This window comes from Procambarus clarkii, chromosome 48 (genome assembly GCF_040958095.1).
Source record: "Procambarus clarkii isolate CNS0578487 chromosome 48, FALCON_Pclarkii_2.0, whole genome shotgun sequence".
NCBI lineage: Eukaryota > Metazoa > Arthropoda > Malacostraca > Decapoda > Cambaridae > Procambarus > Procambarus clarkii.
This window is the reverse complement of record NC_091197.1, coordinates 7799775-7820406: the sequence shown is the minus strand read 5'-3', so window position 1 is coordinate 7820406 and position 20632 is coordinate 7799775. Positions and strand designations below refer to the sequence as shown.

Sequence of the window (20632 nt, the reverse complement as noted above, 5' to 3'; positions counted from 1 at the left end):
TGTGATATATGGTGTGTTGCATGGTCAACCATCACTGATCATAGCTCTCAACGCAATTACAACATATTACATAGATCATGGAACTAGGATCAATCTTAAGCCTTATGCCTTGCGCTCTTTCTCTCTCAACTCTGTATAAATATATATATATATATATATACCACACTGAAGTCCTTCACAACCCATCTTAGTGTAGGGAGTGTCTTTGACAACTATACATTCAACATAGTTGGTGGACCTGTCTTCACAACACTCCCAATTCAGTGTAGGGGGAGAGTACACACAACAGTACACCCAGCCTAATAAGAGGGGGATTGTCCTTCACAGCAACACACACCCAGTTCAGTAGGGGGGCGGGGAGAAGGGGAAGATGATGTCCTTCCCAACAACACGTCCTCACATATATCTGACAACACGTCCTCACATATATCTGACAGCGAGATAGTGATGTGAAAATTCAGCACATGGTCGCAGTTGATAATACGTTTTTTGGCAGCATTCACCTCACCCTGGCCAACTTTGACCTAGCAATATTATTTTTCCTAATTACCAACATTTATATACACTCTCCCAAAAGTATCTCTATACCCCACACTAAACCCCAGAGGTTTAGTGAAGAACTGAACACCATCGTGTTAAGAACGTTTTAGGTTGGAAGTTAAGTCCACAAGTTGTAACTTGCTGCTACAGTTATGGCGTCACAATCTTGACGACCCACAGCGTAAAAATAGTAGTTGTGTGAAGCGCAACATAATGTTGGAATTTTTTTAAGGGGGGGTTAATAATTCAGCAAGTCCTCCTAAGATTTCCCAAATTAAGAAAAGGTTCAATTTCAAGTGTCGTCTTCTAATCTACCAGAGGACCCAAAAGAGAAAACAGGACAGTACGTCACTTTCGTGAATCGCTTCCGTTTTCTAGTACGTCCATTTATGGTCAAATGTAACGTTTACCAGCGCAAAGCGACGTTCTTTCTAGGACTGGTTGAATGATTAGCATCCTTGGTAGGTTAGGGGGGGAGTTGCCTCAGGTCGAACACCTTTGGGGTGACTAACACCTCATATGTAATGCTCCTCAAATCATAAGAAAGAGCTCAGTAGTGTTTACAGTGAAATAACTAACAAGAGTCAATATCAGTGAATTACGAGCATTTACACACACACACACACACACACACACACACACACACACACACACACACACACACACACACACACACACACACACACACACTGACCCTGATGCTGTATCTCTGCAATTTGCTTTAACTGTTCGTTCGTAAACCCTTCTAGATGCTCAGGCTTTCCTGAATCAAGAACACTCTGGACCCTACCCATCCTTTGTGATGTTTAAATGAGAGATAAATTACCCTGGTACTTACTTTGTGTGATAGTCTACTCTCTCTGACACAGGTCCCAATATTTGGGGTTGTGTTAATAATTAACCAACCTTCAAGCAAACACCAGTGCTGTCCATTCTGCCGACACCTCTCGTGTCTCTAACACCTCTGGGAAGCTGTCTGCCAACGTCTCATATCCCAGGAGGGAGGGAAGACACTTTACTTAAGTGGTCAGACAACTCAGCCAAATCTGTTGAGTGTCTTCACTTCCACCGCAGAGTTTACAAATGCACTCGGGTGTCCTTTCTCCAACCCTCAATGTATTGTTTTTTTCCCACTTCACTCTGTCTAATATTTCTCTCTCTCTCTCTCTCTCTCTCTCTCTCTCTCTCTCTCTCTCTCTCTCTCTCTCTCTCTCTCTCTCTCTCTCTCTCTCTCTCTCTCTCTCTCTCTCTCTCTCTCTCTCTCTCCTTAATCATACTTTAATCTTACTTTACCTTCGTTCCCTACCATTCTCCCTCCTTCTCTCACTCCCATCCCCCCCCCCACCCTCAATTTCATTCTCCCACTTTCTCTCCCTGCCATTCCCCCTTCTTGAGGTTATCTTGAGATGATTTCGGGGCTTTAGTGTCCCCGCGGCCCGGTCCTAGACCAGGCCTCCACCCCCAAGAAGCAGCTCGTGACAGCTGACTAACACCCAGGTACCTATTTACTGCTAGGTAACAGGGGCATAGGGTGAAAGAAACTCTGCCCATTGTTTCTCGCCGGCGCCCGGGATCGAACCCGGGACCGCAGGATCACAGTCCAGCGTGCTGTCCGCTCGGCCGACCGACTCCCCTCCCTCACATTGGAGATCAACACAATTGTGGAGTTCATCACATGTGTGAACGCGTGAGACCAACACGTGTGAGTGTGTGTGGAAATCATCGCAGGTATGAGTGTATATGAAGAGCTTCACAGGCTTGAAAAAAAAAACGCAAAAACACCCCACAAAATTTAATAAAATAAAAGTCTAAGTGTTTTCATGTCCTCCAGCGCATGATGAATAAGTATATGATAATGTGGTGAAGAACACGAGAGCTCGCAGACACATTCCCTTCATTTCCGTGCTAACTGACTGTTCTGGCAACCTCAGGCCCGCTGACAACATTTAAAACAGAGACAAGAGGCTGCCCGATTATCAGACATTGTGGGTACTTCAGATATGATAAGGTACGATAAGGCATCATAGCGGCCAGACTAGATGCCTGGTGGAGCCCTTCCGGGCCAGTCCTTCACCACAATCCACAGCACCACAACCAACAGCACCACACCCTCAAAGCACAACAGCCCAGAGCACCACAGGCCACAGCACCACAGCCCACAGCACCACAGCCCACACCAACATGTTGTGGTGGTCGGGGCGTCTACTGGTGCTGGCCGCCTTGCTTACAGCCGCCGCCCTGGACACCGAGGAAATACAGGTAAGTCTGGCTGAAAGTCTGGCGTTCAGCTTCATCCTGTCCTCACAAGACTCGAGTCTGTGACACCAGCAATACCTTGTGTCACTCACAGGAGCAAGACGCAGCATCTCATGAACTATAAGAACACTACACTATAAGCAAGAGAAGAGAACAACACAACATTTAAAAGTATCAACAACCATTAAACATTTCAACACAATCAAAGAAAATTCTTCAGTGAAACACCACTTTCTAAATATTTTCTTAAATATACAGTGTCACATAATTTAGCACTCGATCTTCACTTCCTTCCTGCCTTCACCTGACCTTCACTTCTCGACCTCACCACGATTCACCTTCTCCCTGACCTCACCCGACCTTGACCTCTGGTGAATAAAGCATTTATATACATAGAGTAAACAACAGAGGTCCCAAAACAGATTCCTGAGGTTCTGTCGTGGGACCTGTTGCAACAGTCTCTCACTGTTGCACAGTGGGAGACTATTGCACTCCCCTGCAACACTCTCCTACTCGGACTGCTCTCCACTACTGTCAACACGGTCGTGACAGGTCATCAGTGTATGGGAGGCACCTGGCTGAACATTAACGAGGTGTTATCTTGTTGAACTGTTCAGATGTGAATGATCAATTTTGTGTGCTCAATATAATAGTGGAAAAATGGGATAAATATTGATTTATTTTAATTTTTTTCAGAAAGAAGATGAACACCTTGTGCTTGTGGCTGCAGGTGAGTGATCTGCGGTGTTGTAATATTTATATATTTGCTCTTTTGTGAACTGTTCTCATAAGTACTTGAAGCATCTAATTGTGTGAGCATAACGAGTTTGTTTAATATGATTTTTAAGATTCTTAGAATTTCACTTTGCTTCACTGGGTTTACTAATCTCATCTTTCTCCTGGGCTATTCTTATTTTATTCTTTGTGGTTCTTGTTAATTTCTCATTAAGTTTTCTTAGAACATAGGAACATGAGAAATAATTATTAAGAAGCATTGCAGCAGGCCTGCTGACCTATACCTGTAGCGCCCCCCCCCCTCTCTAATCCTGATTCTGATCAAATCTCTTCTTAAAATATGTTAAACAAATTTTCCCAATATTGCTATCAGGTAACCTCATCAAAAACCAAATTTTCAAACCTATACTTCCATATATCCATCCCCCCAAAAATTATATCGCTATAGCTTTCACCCATCGTCGCCGGTTCTGGCCCTTCCCGACAGTTTCAGGGAACTCTTGTTTATGTCCCTGACTCATTTGAAAGTCTCGGTCATACTCTCCACCTGTTCTGCGTCTCCAAAGAGAACAGATTCACACATAACTTGTCATACTAATTTGTATTTTTCATTAGTCAACGTCCATTCTGTAGTTTGATGGCCAGAACTGCACGGCGTGGTACAAGTGGAGCCTGACCGGGGCCAGGTGTTGCTGAAGGATGATACGTGTGTTTCTGTTGCTGATCTTTCTTATTATCAATCCCAGCAACCTGTTGCTTTTATTTCCTGCACCAGTTCACTACTGTCTCAGCCTCAGATCGTTGCTAATCATGACTCCTGAACGTTAGACTTTACTTACCATATTTCCTTCCAACATTTGAGCTTAAGTCTTTTTGTAATTCACTGGAGTCTTTTTTTGTATTCTCTTTACGCCAGATCTCTGTAAACGTCAGGTGATATCTTTAATTTATTTTAGTTAATCATTTAGGGACGTTATTATTTTCTCTAATTAGCTACAGAATGATGTACCACCACACTTTGGACATCTGTCGCACATGTGTCAGCTTCCACGTCAGAGTGGCCCACTTTGCCTGTTTAGGCTCCAGTCTTAACTCCTTGTAAACTGTATTTCGAAAATCTGGGACTCAGATAATTGTATGCTTCTTGGAATATATCTTCCAGATGATACCAAATGTCTCTATGATCATTATTACCCACTTTTACCCATTTTTACCTGAATTTACCTGAGGGACACTACCACTAGTGGCCTCAGCGAGGACAGGAAGCCGGCAGCTTGTCGATGGTCCCCCCATTTGTCTTGATGATCTTTTCTAGTTGTACTTTAAAATTTAACAGGTTTTGGTTTTTACGACTTCGGCGGGTAGGCGGTTCCATGGGTTTATAACCCCTGAGGGTAAAAAAAACTTCTCCAGTGTTCATTTCTACATTGTGGCTTGTTGAGCTTGAAACCGTTGCTCCTGGTTTGTGTTACATTTCACCTTTTTTGAAGAAATTTTTTCGATCAACATCCCTTCTTGGTGCCTTTCTTTGATAATTACTTACTTACTTCTGAATCACCATCCACAAAGTTGTTAAGTTTTTTAAAAGTTTCAATGAGATCTGCTCTCTCATACCTGGTATGCAGCGTAGTTAGCCCTGTGGCCCTCAACCGTTACTGATAAGAGATATGACTTAGCTCTGGAATTATTTTTTTTGCTCTGTGTTGCACCTTCTGCAGAGCAGCTATGACCTTCTGAAGATGTGATGTGAACCTTTATTATTGCAGATCACCATGACATGAAAATCTCTACTATTACTGAGCACCAAAATATGAACCTCTACTATTACAAAACGCAATTATATGACCACCTTCTAATACAGAGCACTACGATGTGATCCTCTCCTATTACATAGCACCATGATATAAACCTCAACTATTACATAGCACCATGATATAAACCTCAACTATTACATAGCACCATGATATAAACCTCAACTATTACAGAGCATATGATATAAACATCTACTATTAGAGAGCACGAGAGCACGATGATATAGACCTCTGCTATTACACTATGGTGTACCAAAAACCTCTACTAATACAGAGGTATAAGGAACACTTATACCTAGTGTACCACAGTATAAGTGTTTGCAAACAAATGAGTTAAAGGGGGTTATTAAGACCATAAGTGTAGAGTCTGGCATCGTGTGCTGTCTCCACTTCAACCATTACTAACTGTACATCTTTTCCTGTTTGTGTTCTTCCTGTGTCACCTTGTCTTCCTCTTGTGTCACCTTGTCTCTATCTTGTCACCTTGTCTTTCTCTCTTGTGTCTCGTTTTCTTTCTCTTGTGTCGCCTTTTCTTTCTTGTACCTCTGCTTGTGTTCTGATAATTGCTTTTCGTTATCTTTTATCTTCTTGTCTTTCCTATATCTTCTCTCTCTCTCTCTCTCTCTCTCCCTGCCTTTCTCTTCACTCCTTGTCTTCCTGTTGTCTTCTCTCTTCTTCCCTTTCTCCTCTCTGTACTTTTCTTTCTCTTCTGCCTCTTTATCTCTCTATACACTCTGGTCCATTGTGTCCCTCAGTGGTGTTCTCAGCAACAAAATATTTAAATATATCTGAACTTTACTGATACCTAATGTTCACAGTATCTTCCTCTTGTATCTGAGTCTCTTTAAACACACTTGATGTGATCTCTTACAGTATTGTCTCCCTCAGGTCCAGAACCGCTCCTGAACGTTGTAGTGACGTCAGTGATCTCTTACAGTATTGTCCCCTTCAGGTCCAGGTCCAGGGCCGCCTGAGAACGTGATAGCGACGCCGGTGGGATCCACCGCCCTCAACGTGTCGTGGGACCCGCCAGAGGAGCCGCCTCTCTACTACATCGTCAGAATTGATTCTGAATCTATAGAGAATGATACAAGCAACACCTACTTCCTCGTAGAAGGACTGGAACCGTGTCAAGATTATTATATAAGAGTGTTATCCAGGTACAACGGTAATCAGTATACGGCTAAAGCAACAGGCACAACCAACACTCCAGGTAATACCACAGCTCCTGTTGTTGTTGACCTTGAGCTTGTCTGACTTAGACATTATAAGGCATACTTCTGTCTTGTGTCCATTATGAATCTCACATTTCTCATGTATTTTTGTGTATAAGATTCTATTCCCTGATCCAAATGATTCCAGATAACTATCCTTTTCTCTTAACCAAGATAAACCTCCATAAAACATTTCATTGTTAATCCTTATGGCTCATCCCAAATATTTTCCAACAGTGCCACCGTCACCACAGACCTGCTGGTTCTCTGACGTTCACACCTCAACATTGGACATTAACTGGAATGACACACAATTTAAGTGTGCTATTGTCGGCCACAGAATAAGCTGGTTGTTGGACGTCCTGGGGAGTGACGAGGAGTCAACCAACCAAACCACCACCACAGACCATCAAATACACTTAACCAACTTGCCGCCCTACACCAACGTCACAGCCAGTGTGGAGGCAGAGAGCAAGACAGGTTATAGTCAACCAACAACTTGCTGGAATGTTACTGATCACGACAGTAAGCTATTCTTTATTATTCCATTTATTATTTATCTTCCTCAGCTGTAACATACAATTAACATTTCGGACTTGGCCGGATCACACAAAGAAATACGATTTAATTACATACATTAGATATATTACATGCTATAAAATAAAGATATATTACATAATATTATACATATATACATATGTAATTTAATTACATATATTAAAATATTATAGGCCAGGAAAAATAATATGTATGAGATGTTAAATGGGGTAAGATCCATCTAAAAATATATATATTCAAAAATTTAACAAGTAATTTTTAAAAGTATGCGGAAAACAAGAGAGATTTTGAGATTAGAGGATCTAGAAATATTCAGTAAAATCTTATAGCGTATTTCCATTTGCCAGAAGTTGATTCTATTAAAGAATAATTGTAATAAATAAGTTATATAATCTACGTTTGGAATTACCCAGAACGCAGACGTCTGGAGTTACCTAGGACGCAGACGTCTGGAGTTACCCAGGACGCAGACGTTTGGAGTTACCTAGGAGGCAGACGTCGGGAGTTACCCAGGACGCAGACGTCTGGAGTTACCCAGGACGCAGACGTCTGGAGTTACCCAGGACGCAGACGTCTGGAGTTACCCAGGACGCAGACGTTTGGAGTTACCTAGGACGCAGACGTCGGGAGTTACCCAGGACGCAGACGTCTGGAGTTACCTAGGACGCAGACGTCTGGAGTTACCTAGGACGCAGACGTCTGGAGTTACCTAGGACGCAGACGTCTGGAGTTACCCAGGACGCAGACGTCTGGAGTTACTCAGGACGCACACGTTTGGAGTTACCTAGGACGCAGACGTCGGGAGTTACCCAGGACGCAGACGTCTGGAGTTATATAGGACGCAGGCGTCTGGAGTTTCCTAGGACGCAGACGTCTGGAATTACCTAGGACGCAGACGTCTGGAGTTACCCAGGACGCAGACGTCTGGAGTGACCCAGGACACAGACGTCTGGGGTTACCTACGACGCAGACGTCTGGGGTTACCTAGAACGCAGACGTCTGGGGTTACCTAGAACGCAGACGTCTGGAGTGACCCAGGACGCAGACGTCTGGAGTTACCTAGGTCATAGACGTTTGGAGACACCCAGGACGCAGACGTTTGGAGTTACCTAGGACGCAGACGTCTAGGGTTACCCAGGACGCAGACGTCTGGGGTTACCCAGGTCGCAGACGTCTGAGGTTACCCAATTTACTCTTCCCATTCTCCTCTTTGTACTTTTCTTTGTCATCTGCCTCTTTATCTTTCTATACACTCTGGTCCATTGTGTCCCTCAGTGGTGTTCTCAGCAACAAAATATTTAAATATATCTGAACTTTACTGATACCTAATGTTCACAGTATCTTCCTCTTGTATCTGAGTCTCCTTAAACACACTTGATGTGATCTCTTACAGTATTGTCTCCCTCAGGTCCAGGACCGCTCCTGAACGTTGTAGTGACGTCAGTGATCTCTTACAGTATTGTCCCCTTCAGGTCCAGGTCCAGGGCCGCCTGAGAACGTGATAGCGACGCCGGTGGGATCCACCGCCCTCAACGTGTCGTGGGACCCGCCAGAGGAGCCGCCTCTCTACTACATCGTCAGAATTGATTCTGATCCTATTGGGAATGATACAAACAACACCTACTTCCTCGTAGAAGGACTGGAACCGTGTCAATATTATGATATAAGAGTGCTCTCTAGGTACAACGATCGTCAGTTTGTGGCTAAAGTATCAGGCACAACCAACACGCCAGGTAATTCCTCGGCTCCTGCTGTTGTTGACCTTGAGTTTGTCTGACTTAGACACTGTAAGACATACTCCTGTCTTGTGTCCATACTGTATCTCACATTCTTCATGTATTTATGTGTATATGATTCTATCCCCTGAATCAAATCACTGTAGATAACTATCATTAAACCAAGATAAACCTTCATGAAACAATATTGTAAGTATTAGTAAAACACGTACTACAATATATTATATATTGTAAACACATGAATGTATTTTTTTTATAACTAGCTGACATTATAGTTATAAGCAGTGCAGATTATTTATAAGTAATAATATACAAATCTCCTCTGAGGTCTTATTAAAACCTTTTAGTGTACTCAGTCGTCATTTTTGCGCTACCGCTCACAGGATGAGTGCACAATAAACTAGCCGCCTACGGCAGGAATAATTAAGGTAAAAAAGTTTTTTACAACATTGATCAACTACTGGGAATGTGACCGTCCGAAGTTAGAAGTTCCTTGAGAGGGCAGCGACCTGTCCATGTAACTTAAGAGATTAGCACCTCTCTCGTAGTGGGTAAGCATGTGTGGGTAAGGTGTGATCACCTGGTGCAGCACCCAATGAGAAGCGACTTGGGAAAGACACTCCTTTCTGATTGGCATGCGATTAAGGAGCAGTAGCTGACCAAAAAATATACAACAACATAGCCAGGACGAGGCATGGGAAAAAAGAGAGAATTCATAGCCTCGTAGCCAATGAATGTGGACTTTTTTCTCTCCAATACAGACGAAGAGTCTGTACCTAGCCAGCTCACGTCAAGTTAACTATCAACTTACATCATAGACATGTCACAGACCTACAGATCAAAGGATGATAAGAGCATTGCTTCAACGCACTTATGGTAGAGTTCCCTATCCTGGAGAGGGTGACATAACATGCCATACAATATCACTGACACGCTCAACAGTCCTCTGACAAAGCCCATTAAACAAAGTTTGCGACAAGGTGTCTTACCAGATCACAGGACACAACAAATAATAATAATAATGACCAAGCCAGACACACAAATTTCGACACATTCCCAAATATTCTATGACTGCGAAGGTCCCGAGAGGACTATACCCGGCAGACTGATAATGCGTGTAAGATATCCAAGTAGGGGCCTCGTAGCCTGGTGGATTGCGCGCAGGACTCGTAATTCTGTGGCGCGGGTTCGATTCCCGCACGAGGCAAAAACAAATGGGCAAAGTTTCTTTCACCCTAAATGCCCCTGTTACCTAGCAGTAAATAGGTACCTGGAAGTTAGTCAGCTGTCACGGGCTGCTTCCTGGGGGTGGAGTCCTGGTCGAGGACCGGGCCGCGGGGACACTAAAGCCCCGGTATCATCTCAAAATAACCTCAAGATAGGAAGATAACCACAGCAATTTTTCGCATCTTGCTGGGAGAAGCGCTCTAACCTTATTTGTTGATAACTTTACCATCTCTCAGCCCTCATCTAACACAGCTCTCACCCGGCTTTTATTATCTTCAAAATGCTTTTCATACAGCAAATAATAAAGATAACTTTAGAACATTTGTGCTTTTTTTAAATCATGAGAACGCTACTGACATGGTTCAAAGAATGCCTAGGGTAACAGAAGAACCTTTGTCCTTCACAAATGTGTTAAAGATATTTATAGTATATTCTCAGGGTCCTGCAGCGCAGTAGTCTGCGCTACATCCAACAACATTGGCCAAATGATTAACTTTATCCTCTGAGAACTCTTAACGGAACGAAAATTGGTGAGCATCTTAAATATTAAGACTCTCTTACTACTTAGTCCCTGGACTTAATTACCTTCGTCACAAGAATCATCAACATGGGGTAAGAAAGGAAGCTTCCCAATCTCCAGGAGACAGTCACAATATCATTTTCCCTGCACCAGTTGTCAGAGACACGGTACCGTCTGAGGAGCTCTGAGATAAGCTAAGTTCGTGTCCTCAATGAACTTGAGATTGTTGTAAGACGCTGACTCGTTATTCGTTTGTTAATTGGTTAAATACAAATGTTTCATTTTGTTTTGTAACAAATATATGAAATACATCAATTATTTAAGTTTACATATATATATATATATATATATATATATATATATATATATATATATATATATATATATATATATATATATATATATAAAGAGAGAGAGAGAGAGAGATTTATATATATATTCGTTTATGACCAGTGTCGGACTCTTCCTCTGTCGTCATGAGACATGTTATCAGCTGCGAGTGTTCTCACGCTCGTGTGAATGTTCTTGTCATAACAGTGTGGCCGTCACGGTGTTCTTCCCATCAGCCGGCCCAACACAACGCATTTCCGGATAACAACGTGTTCACTACGCGCACCGAAAATGTTATCAATATAGATAAGAGCAAGTGGATGTGTTCAGAATAAGTAGTATTAATGTGCACTTGTTGTGAGCCAATATTACTGTACAAAACAGCCACTTAAAGTAATATTGTATTTATCGTTTCCATAAATTTTTGCAAGGAAATATAAATATTGATTTAGTATAAAAGACGCAATTACATTACTTTTCTTAATTTTTTAGTTGAACTGTTAGAAGGTTGTGGTGTGGTTATGTCTTGGGAGGAGGAGGTCAGCAGGCTATCAGAAGAGGTTAGTTATATGATCAAAATGGAAACATTTTACAAGCATTGTGCATAAAATTCATATTTATATTTATATTATATCACATTAAGTTATATCATATTCATATTCATATTTATTACTCATTCCTGACAGTAGAGTGATGAGCCGTGGATAGTATGACCGTTGTCAGACTATTATGATCACTCCTATTGTGATCTGGCATGACATTGTGATGGGTAGATTATAGTATCTACTGTGCAGGATCAATATTGATAACGCAGTAGTGATAGTTGATTTAGATTGAGTAGGGGAGTTGTGGTGAGGTATTGTTGGTGTCAACACCACGCGAGGAGCAGTGGCTCCCTTCTCTTCACTCTAGATTATTTATCTGTTGTAAATACTGTTCTTTTAACAGTACGGTGCTCGACACTTCACTAACTGTAGGATAGGTATGAGCACTGTTTATGTAATGTTTGTGTGGTGTAGGACGCTGATCTGAAGTGTGTAGAACACACACGCGAGGGTTCTGGAGCTGGTCTACTCAGAGTCATCCCGCTGGGCGTTCGCTTGGGGCCTTGCCACCTCATTCACGGCTACTTTTCTTAGTTGAAAACTTTTATTTTGAAGTTGATCAGACTTAATTTATCTTCACTAGAAGGTGATGGGACGACGACGTTTCGGTCCGTCCTGTACCATTCTCAAGTCGATTGTGAGAATGTCACTTCTCATTCTCACAATCGACTTGATAATAGTCCAGGACGGACCGAAACGTCGTCGTCCCTTCACCTTCTAGTGTGTGGTCTGGTCAACATACTTCAGCCACGTTATTGTGACTCCTCGCCTGCATTATTTTGAATTTTTTATATGATTAAGCTAATAATGATTTGCAGATTATTAAGTATTATTTTCATATGATCAAATTCTTCCTTATAAAAGGATTGTGATGTCATGGAGTCGACGTCATTTTGCTGTTTCAACGATCTATTGTGGACGTCCGCCAGTAGCTGGCGTTGTTGTGAAGACCCCCGTGTTGTTTGGTTGTTTATAACCCTGGTAAAGACACCAGTGGTCCACTGTTACTGTGAACTATGTGATGTACCTGCATACATATAATACATATAAGATTTATATATCTCATTGTAGTGGATTTTTTCATATGACTATCCCAATGTTAGTATCCCAATGTTACTATCTCATCGTTACCATTTCCATGTTACTATCCCTGTGTTACTCTCCTGATGTTCCTATTTCACTGCTAGTATTCCCATATTATTATCACGACTGTGATGATGTTCGATAATTAAATTTTTGTGGAAAGTAACTTTATACTCCCAGTAATTCTGGTGGGTATTACGGCACCAGGTAAGATAACCAGGCTGCGATAAGGACGTGTGGGAGCATGCTATATTGTCCATATGGCTTACACTACAGCCAGTCTGCCACCAGAGCCAGCCACACCACTGCCAGCCACACCACCAGCATGATGTCCTGGTCTGTGCTACTGCTGAGCGTCTTGCTGATGACTGCTGCCGCCCACGACAGTGAGGAGGAGCAGGTAGGTCACGCTCACAGTATTAGGTCCCTGATGGGTCCCTGATGGGTCCCTGATGGGTCCCTGATGGGTCCCTGATGGGTCCCTGATGGGTACCAGGTGGTCTGCATCAACCTGCATGAGTGTCTGTATCGACCTGGTGCTCAGGTTTCCCACACAACACTTCCCAGTCTCCCTCCCTCACTATAACCATTGTCACAACACACTATCGTCATCACAGTAAACATCTTCACACCCTCCCAGTCTCCACCCACACACACCCTCCCCGTCTCCACCCACACACACCCTCCCCGTCTCCACCCACACACACCCTCTACCCGTCTCCACCCACACACACCCTCTACCCGTCTCCACCCACACACACCCTCCCCGTCTCCACCCACACACGCCCTCTACCCGTCTCCACCCACACACACCCTCTACCCGTCTCCCCAACACTGTAACCAAAAGGTTGCACACAGAATGCCAACCTGGTGTCTGAACATACGTTTTGCATGTAAGTATCAGTATATAACACGATATAAACGAATGTTAAACTCTATGGACTCGATGCAGAAAATTTTATATCGATCAATTTGATTACGGGGTAATAGAAGAGGGAAGAATTGTCCCAATTCCCTGCCTTATAGGGAAGAATTGTCTTCCCTTTAAGGGAGGCATAAAGGCCAACCTTGACTCTCTGTGACACTCCTCGTGTAATTCCCAGTATGTCTGCAAAGTTTAATGCTTCTAATCCCATTCCCTCATCCAATATAGTATAAGTAAGAAGAATTTGTGTGTAAATTAAGTCTTTGAAAATGTAATACGAATTGGATGAGGTGATGTGGTACAAAAGTTTTGAGTGAGGTGACAAGCACAAGACAGAACACGAAACAATGGGTATAAATTAGATAAGTGAACATATGAATGGAAGTAACTGCAGAAGGCATATTGGCCCATACTTCCTCTTGCTGCTTCCATATTTTAATGGAAGCAGCATTACAACTATTGTGATTACAACTATTCAATAATAGTTGTAATCACGTTCATGGCTCTAGACCATTATCCGTCCTCACTGTAAGTGAGGCAACAGCCCATACAGAGGATGGAGGTGTAAACTTTTTGAAGAGTTCAAAAGTAAATTATCAATTTTGTTTCTTCAATATATATCCAAAGAAGTGAAAAAAATCTTAATGATTTTGTTAATTTTGTTTTCCAGAGAGAAGAAGAAGGAGAAGAAGTAGGAGTTGTGACTGTTGGTGAGTGATCAGGGGTTGTTTTATTAATATTAAATGAACCTTTATAGGAACTGTGATCATTAATATGTTAATCGTATTAATGTCTTGAGCATGAAGAGTGGGGGAACCTCAAGGGGTCGGTGCCTGGCTCCATGCTCTTCACAATAGTTGTTTAATCACAAGACAATGGTTAATGTCTCATATTTTAATTGACCAGACCACACACTAGAAGGTGAAGGGACGACGACGTTTCGGTCCGTCCTGGACCATTCTCAAATCGATTGTGTCTGGACCATTCACAATCGACTTGAGAATGGTCCAGGACGGACCGAAACGTCGTCGTTCCTTCACCTTCTAGTGTGTGGTCTGGTCAACTTACTTTAGCCACGTTATTGGGACTCATCGTCTCATATTTTACTTTAGACATAAATAGAGGAATTTATATATTATTCTGAAGGTCAAATATCACTTGGAAGTCCTTAAATTTTGCCTTACATAATACATGTTGAATTATATAAGATATTTATTGTCATGCATTGCTGTAAGTTGCATTAAATATACGTCTCATATGTACTTTACACACTTTCCCTTAACTTGTGAAATATTTACTTCTAAAACGTAAAGTATATAAGACTTAAGGAGCACTGTAGCTCTCCTGTTGACCAATATTAGGTTAGGCCCCGTTTAAATCCATCCCTTCCCACTCGTGTACCTATCCCCGTCTCATCTGTGTACCTATCCTCATCTCTTATATGTACCTGTCCCCTCTCACCAGTGTACCTATACCACTCTCACCGGAATACCTATCCCGCACTCACTAATTGTAGTGTACCTAGCTCCCTTCTCGTGTACCTATCGTCCTGTCTTACATGCACCTATCCTGCTCTCACCCAGGGATCTATCCTTCTTTCTTCTATGTATCTCACCTTCGTTCCTCTATGTATCTCTCCCCCTTTCACCCATGTACCTATCCTCGTCGCACCTATTTCTCTATCCTCCTCTCACTCGTGTACCTATCCCCTCTCACCCATGTACCTATCTCCTTTCCCCATGTGCCAATCCCCCTCTAACCCATGTGCGTATCAAACCTATTCCTTAAACCTGTTAAATTGTCTCAATAATCGGCCAGCCTGTTCCACGCACCCAAAACACTTTTTATCAACAAAATTACTTTCATGAGTCCCTCTTAAAACTAAATTTTTCCTGCTTGAACCCACTATTGTGCTATCTCATCCTTTTCTAAGTTTCAAAACCCCTGTTTAAATCTCTTTTTTTTAATGTCTTTAATCCGCTTGAAAACGTCGATCTGTAGGGGGTGTTTGAGGATTTATTGATAACTTTGGTGAGGGGCGTAAGGTCAATTAACATCTGGAAACTCCAGGGTTATTAAGGCCACTATACTGTAATACCAAGGTGGCTAACCAACAAGTTCACTTCAGCCCTGAACAGTATTTAGGACCAAGTATACTCTCAGTTTATATATATACTGTGTAATGGGGAGTTTCAATCCCCACGTTGTCTACAAGGACAAATATGATATGATATTTTACGATATTATCTCCCTAAGGTCCAGGGGCCAGATTCACGAAAGCACTTACGCAAGCACTTACGAACCTGTACATCTTTTCTCAATCTTTGGCGGCTTTGTTTCCAATTATTAAACAGTTAATGAGCTCCGAAGCACCAGGAGGCTGTTTATAACAATAACAACAGTTGAATGGGAAGTTTTCATGCTTGTAAACTGTTTAATAAATGTAACCAAAGCCGTCAAAGATTGAGGAAAGATGTACACGTTCGTAAGTGTTTGCGTAAGTGCTTTCGTGAATCTGGCCCCACGGCCGCCCTTAAACGTTGTAGTAACCTAAGTTATCTCTTACAATATTGTCTTCCTCAGGGTCGGGGCCTCCGTTGGACGTTGGAGTAACGCCAGTGGGATCCAACGCCCTGAATGTGACCTGGTCCCCGCCAGACACCCCGCCTAACTACTATATTGTAGGAATTCCTACTGAAGACATACTGGCAGAGACAACCGACACCTTCTACCTCATAAACGGACTGGATCTTTGCACAGAATATTTAATAGTGGTGTCGTCTGTGTACGACGGTGACGAGGTGTACGAGACCACAACATACGCCGCGACGGACTGTCCAGGTAACCCTCTCCGGACCGCTCCCAGCCCAGGCTAGGGGCCAGATTCACGAAGTAGTTACGCAAGCACTTACGAACCTGTAGATCGATCTCTGAAGCACCCAGGAGGCTGTTTATAACAATAACAGCAGTTGATTGGGAAGTTTTCATTTTTGTAAACTGTTTAATGAATGTAACCAAAGCCGCCAAAGATTGGGGAAAGATGTACACGCTCGTAAGTACTTGCGTAACTGCTTTGTGAATATGGCCCCAGGTTATCGTAGTGAGGATTGTTCATGTACGGTGGCCGATATGTTCTTTACAGAATACTTCATTGTTGGTCATATTTAGCTTTCCCTCCATGGTGCTTGTGGTTCACATCATTGTGTTTGTGGTTCACATCCCAGATGCTGTGGTCCACAACTTCCTCCATTCTCATGCATTTCTAAAGAGACTTGTCATTCTCTTTCTGTATTTTGCTGGCACGAAAGATCACAATAGCGAGTGTATGACAATGTTTTACCAAGATGACGTAACAGTGACACTTCGTTCTCCAAGGATATGGCATTCCCTTTTGCAGGTCGTCCAGTACAGGTCATACTTGTAAAGGTCGTCCAATTAAGGTCATACTTGTCCAGGTCTTCTTCATACAGGTTGTTTACAAGCAGGTTATCTAATACAGGTCATACTTGTTCAGATCGTCTTCCTACAGGTCATACTTGTACAGGTCGTCCTCCAGAGTTTGACAGCATCCTTATACATAAGGGGACCACCACTGAGTGAACACGAGGGACGACATGTGTCCGAGTAAAAGTCTTACCATAGGTCTCAGTCATAGGTAACTTGAAGCCATAATTGGTGGCTCCGGACGACATCTTACAGATTTGAAGCTTATAGAACTGCAACAATGGAGGAATTCACAGCAAAGGAAGTACGAATGCACACTACAAGTCCACTAAATTAAGGGGTAGACACCTGCAGCCACTAGCAATAGGTAATTGAGGCCCAACCTGATCTACTATTTCCAATAGTCTGGTGGACGTTTTTTTTGTATCTTTGCTGCCCACATCACCGTCAGTGACACAAGGAGAGAGAGAGGAGCAGGAGGGGCGCCGCTCCTGCCCTCTGGCGGAGCACAAGAGACTCCTCACCACGTCAACTCGTGAAGGAACAACCAACTGAGGGGGGGGGGGGACCATATAACACAGGTGGAAATAAATTCTAAGTACAAAAAATCCTTACAAGATGAACAAGATAGACTGAAAGTGGACGATAGACTGAGGGATGCAGTATAATGCTAATAAATTTACCGGTTTAAGCCTAATAATGAAATTACAAATTCTGATTGAAAAAGATCTGAACTACTGCTACTTATTTATCGAACCGTCAGCAACAACATTTCAAATGTTACTATATAGAGACGAAAATAAACTATGTAATATTCAGACTAATAAAACATATTTTAAATTTAATTCATAAACTACAATTAAACAAATTCCTCGTTCCAGATAAGTTGCTCATCAGAGTCTAAATGAGTGCAGAGAAGAAGCTTGTCGCCCCCACTAATAAGCAGGGGCCAGATTCACGAAAGGACTTACGCAAGCACTTACGAACGTTTACATCTTTCCTCAATCTTTGACGGCTTTGGTTACATTTATTAAACAGTTTACAAGCATGAAAACGTCCCAATTAACTGTTGTTATTGTTATAAACAGCCTGCTGGTGCTTCGGAGGTCATTAACTGTTTAATAATTGTAAACAAAGCCGCCAAAGATTGAGAAAAGATGTACAGGTTCGTAAGTGCTTTCGTGAATCTGGCCCCAGGTTCAGTAAATCGCTCAACACAGGAGTAGTCCCAGCTGCTGGGGGGTGGGTACAGCGAGCCCCGGATCTCTTGCTCATAACGACCGTCAAATTTACCTGACTTCTATCTTAAGAAAATTCTTTGAGGCTGTAATAGCAAATTAAATACGAAAATACCTCAACAAATTCAAACAGATGAGGGACTCAAAACGTCACTTATTGTGAAGGGGATCTTGTCTCACATATCTGTCCGTCTACACAAGCATATTTGAGGCATTCAAAGGGCAGGGACGCATATTTGAGGCATTCAAAGGGCAGGGACGCATATTTGAGGCATTCAAAGGGCAGGGACGCATATCTGAGGCATTCAAAGGGCAGGGACGCATATCTGAGGCATTCAAAGGGCAGGGACGCATATTTGAGGCATTCAAAGGGCAGGGACGCATATCTGAGGCATTCAAAGGGCAGGGACGCATATTTGAGGCATTCAAAGGGCAGGGACGCATATCTGAGGCATTCAAAGGGCAGGGACGCATATTTGAGGCATTCAAAGGGCAGGGACGCATATCTGAGGCATTCAAAGGGCAGGGACGCATATTTGAGGCATTCAAAGGGCAGGGACGCATATCTGAGGCATTCAAAGGGCAGGGACGCATATCTGAGGCATTCAAAGGGCAGGGACGCATATCTGAGGCATTCAAAGGGCAGGGACGCATATCTGAGGCATTCAAAGGGCAGGGACGCATATCTGAGGCATTCAACAACAATATAAATTAAGATTTAATCAATTTCAAACTTAGTAAGGCCTTTGACATTGCTCCTCACGAGTCTGCAAGCCTGGTTGAAGTAGAGAAAGCAGAGAGCTGGCGTTAACTGATCGGAGCGGTGAAATGTTCCAATTTGCGGGTCCCAGGCGTGTGTTTGGGGGGCTCTGGTGGTTTGTAATGTAGTCAGCGATGTAGTTCTTGGGGTGAACAGGCCAGCTAGGAGTGGCCACCTTAGCTGGCCTGTGCTGGTCACTCCCAGCTGGACAGGGTTTGGATCGCCCAGCTGGCCATAGTTGGCCTCTCCCATCTGAGTGGGACATTACTTCTACTTCCACTAATATAGGATATATAGTGTACCTCTGTGTTCATGCTCTCTGTGTTCATCAATTTTTGTCTTTTACTACTATATTTCATCAATGTTTGTCTGTTTTATTAGACAATATTTGTAAGAAAATGTTGTCCATGTTTTATCATATCAAATATTCATGAAATTTACCCTTATACTTCAGAAATGTCAAAAACTAAAGCCAAAACAGAGGTGTAGCTGTCAACACCTGAGGTCAAGCAGGAAGAGCTGTCAACACCTGTGTGGTCAAGCAGGAAGAGCTGTCAACACCTGTGTGGTCAAGCAGGAAGAGCTGTCAACACCTGTGTGGTCAAGCAGGAAGAGCTGTCAACACCTGTGTGGTCAAGCAGGAAGAGCTGTCAACACCTGTGTGGTCAAGCAGGAAGAACTCACCAGGACAAATGACCTGTTAACCTCTGTTAACCTCTGTTAACCTCTGAAATCTTCAAAACAATGGTCTAAAAGTAGAGAAATAATTATTAATTAGAGTTAATATGCTTTTATGTAAATAATATATAATCTTAATGAGAAATTAAATTGAAATTAATAATTCAATCTGTGAAGGAAGTTACATTTTCTCACTGTCTTATGCGAGAGTTTCTCGGCGTTTTTAATATTTGTGTCATGATAATCATATAATTAAATTATTATGTATTTTGGTGTTATATTTTGCATTTATTTAGTAAATACTTAAATTAATATAAGTTTATAGTTATCTTTTCCAAACTGAAAATATTTAATGAGCTTAATAATAATTTCCAACTATTAAACATGTTAATTATATTTAAGTTCTTGGGCTCTTGGTCTCCAACTTTAGGAAATATATTTATTGATTGTTATGTGTTGACTTTACTAATGAGTGACATGATAATAAACAAGTTTATGAATGAACAAATAAAGATTTTTGCTGTAATGTTCTTCCATATGTACACACTTCACCAACCAATATGTTTCATATAACATCATGTCAAATTGGGCACCTGATCTAATAACATAATTACTGGGAGGGGGTAAGACAGTCACCTGGTAGACAACAGCTGGAAGTAGATAAGACAGTCACCTGGTAGACAACAGCTGGAAGTAGATAAGACAGTCACTAGGGTAGACAACAGCTGGGAGTAGATAACCAACCAGACATTTTCTCGTTTTCTAAACTTTTAAAAACGACATTTTATTGCTTTTTTCACATTTTAAATTACAATTTATACACGTTTTTAAGAACTTGTAAAAACAGTTATAAACGTGAGGTTATAACATCTTATTAAAACGTTGTTTTAATGTTATGATATAACGTTTAGGAACAAAGGTTTTTAAACATTAATTCTAATTATTAATATTTGGAATTATTAAGGATAATTA

At 42.1% G+C, this 20632-nt stretch overlaps 1 protein-coding gene across 3 annotated transcripts; it reads left to right on the top strand.

Annotated features, from left to right (window-relative positions):
- Window positions 1–2580: 2580 nt before the first annotated feature.
- LOC123764738 (receptor-type tyrosine-protein phosphatase H) lies at window positions 2581–20186 on the top strand. Of its 3 annotated transcripts, none has more exons than XM_069302543.1 (9): window positions 2581–2799; window positions 3493–3526; window positions 6301–6555; window positions 6794–7081; window positions 8587–10795; window positions 12823–13015; window positions 14211–14250; window positions 16124–16381; window positions 19437–20186. In XM_069302543.1, exons 1-5 carry the CDS (start codon window positions 2722–2724, stop codon window positions 8889–8891), a joined length of 960 nt encoding a protein of 319 aa, XP_069158644.1. In that variant the 5' UTR covers window positions 2581–2721; the 3' UTR covers window positions 8892–10795; window positions 12823–13015; window positions 14211–14250; window positions 16124–16381; window positions 19437–20186. The 3 variants fall into 3 exon arrangements, with proteins under 3 accessions (XP_069158644.1, XP_069158645.1, XP_069158647.1); XM_069302544.1 differs by having other exon boundaries at window positions 6295–6555; window positions 8593–10795; XM_069302546.1 differs by having other exon boundaries at window positions 2584–2799; window positions 6295–6555.
- Window positions 20187–20632: the final 446 nt, after the last annotated feature.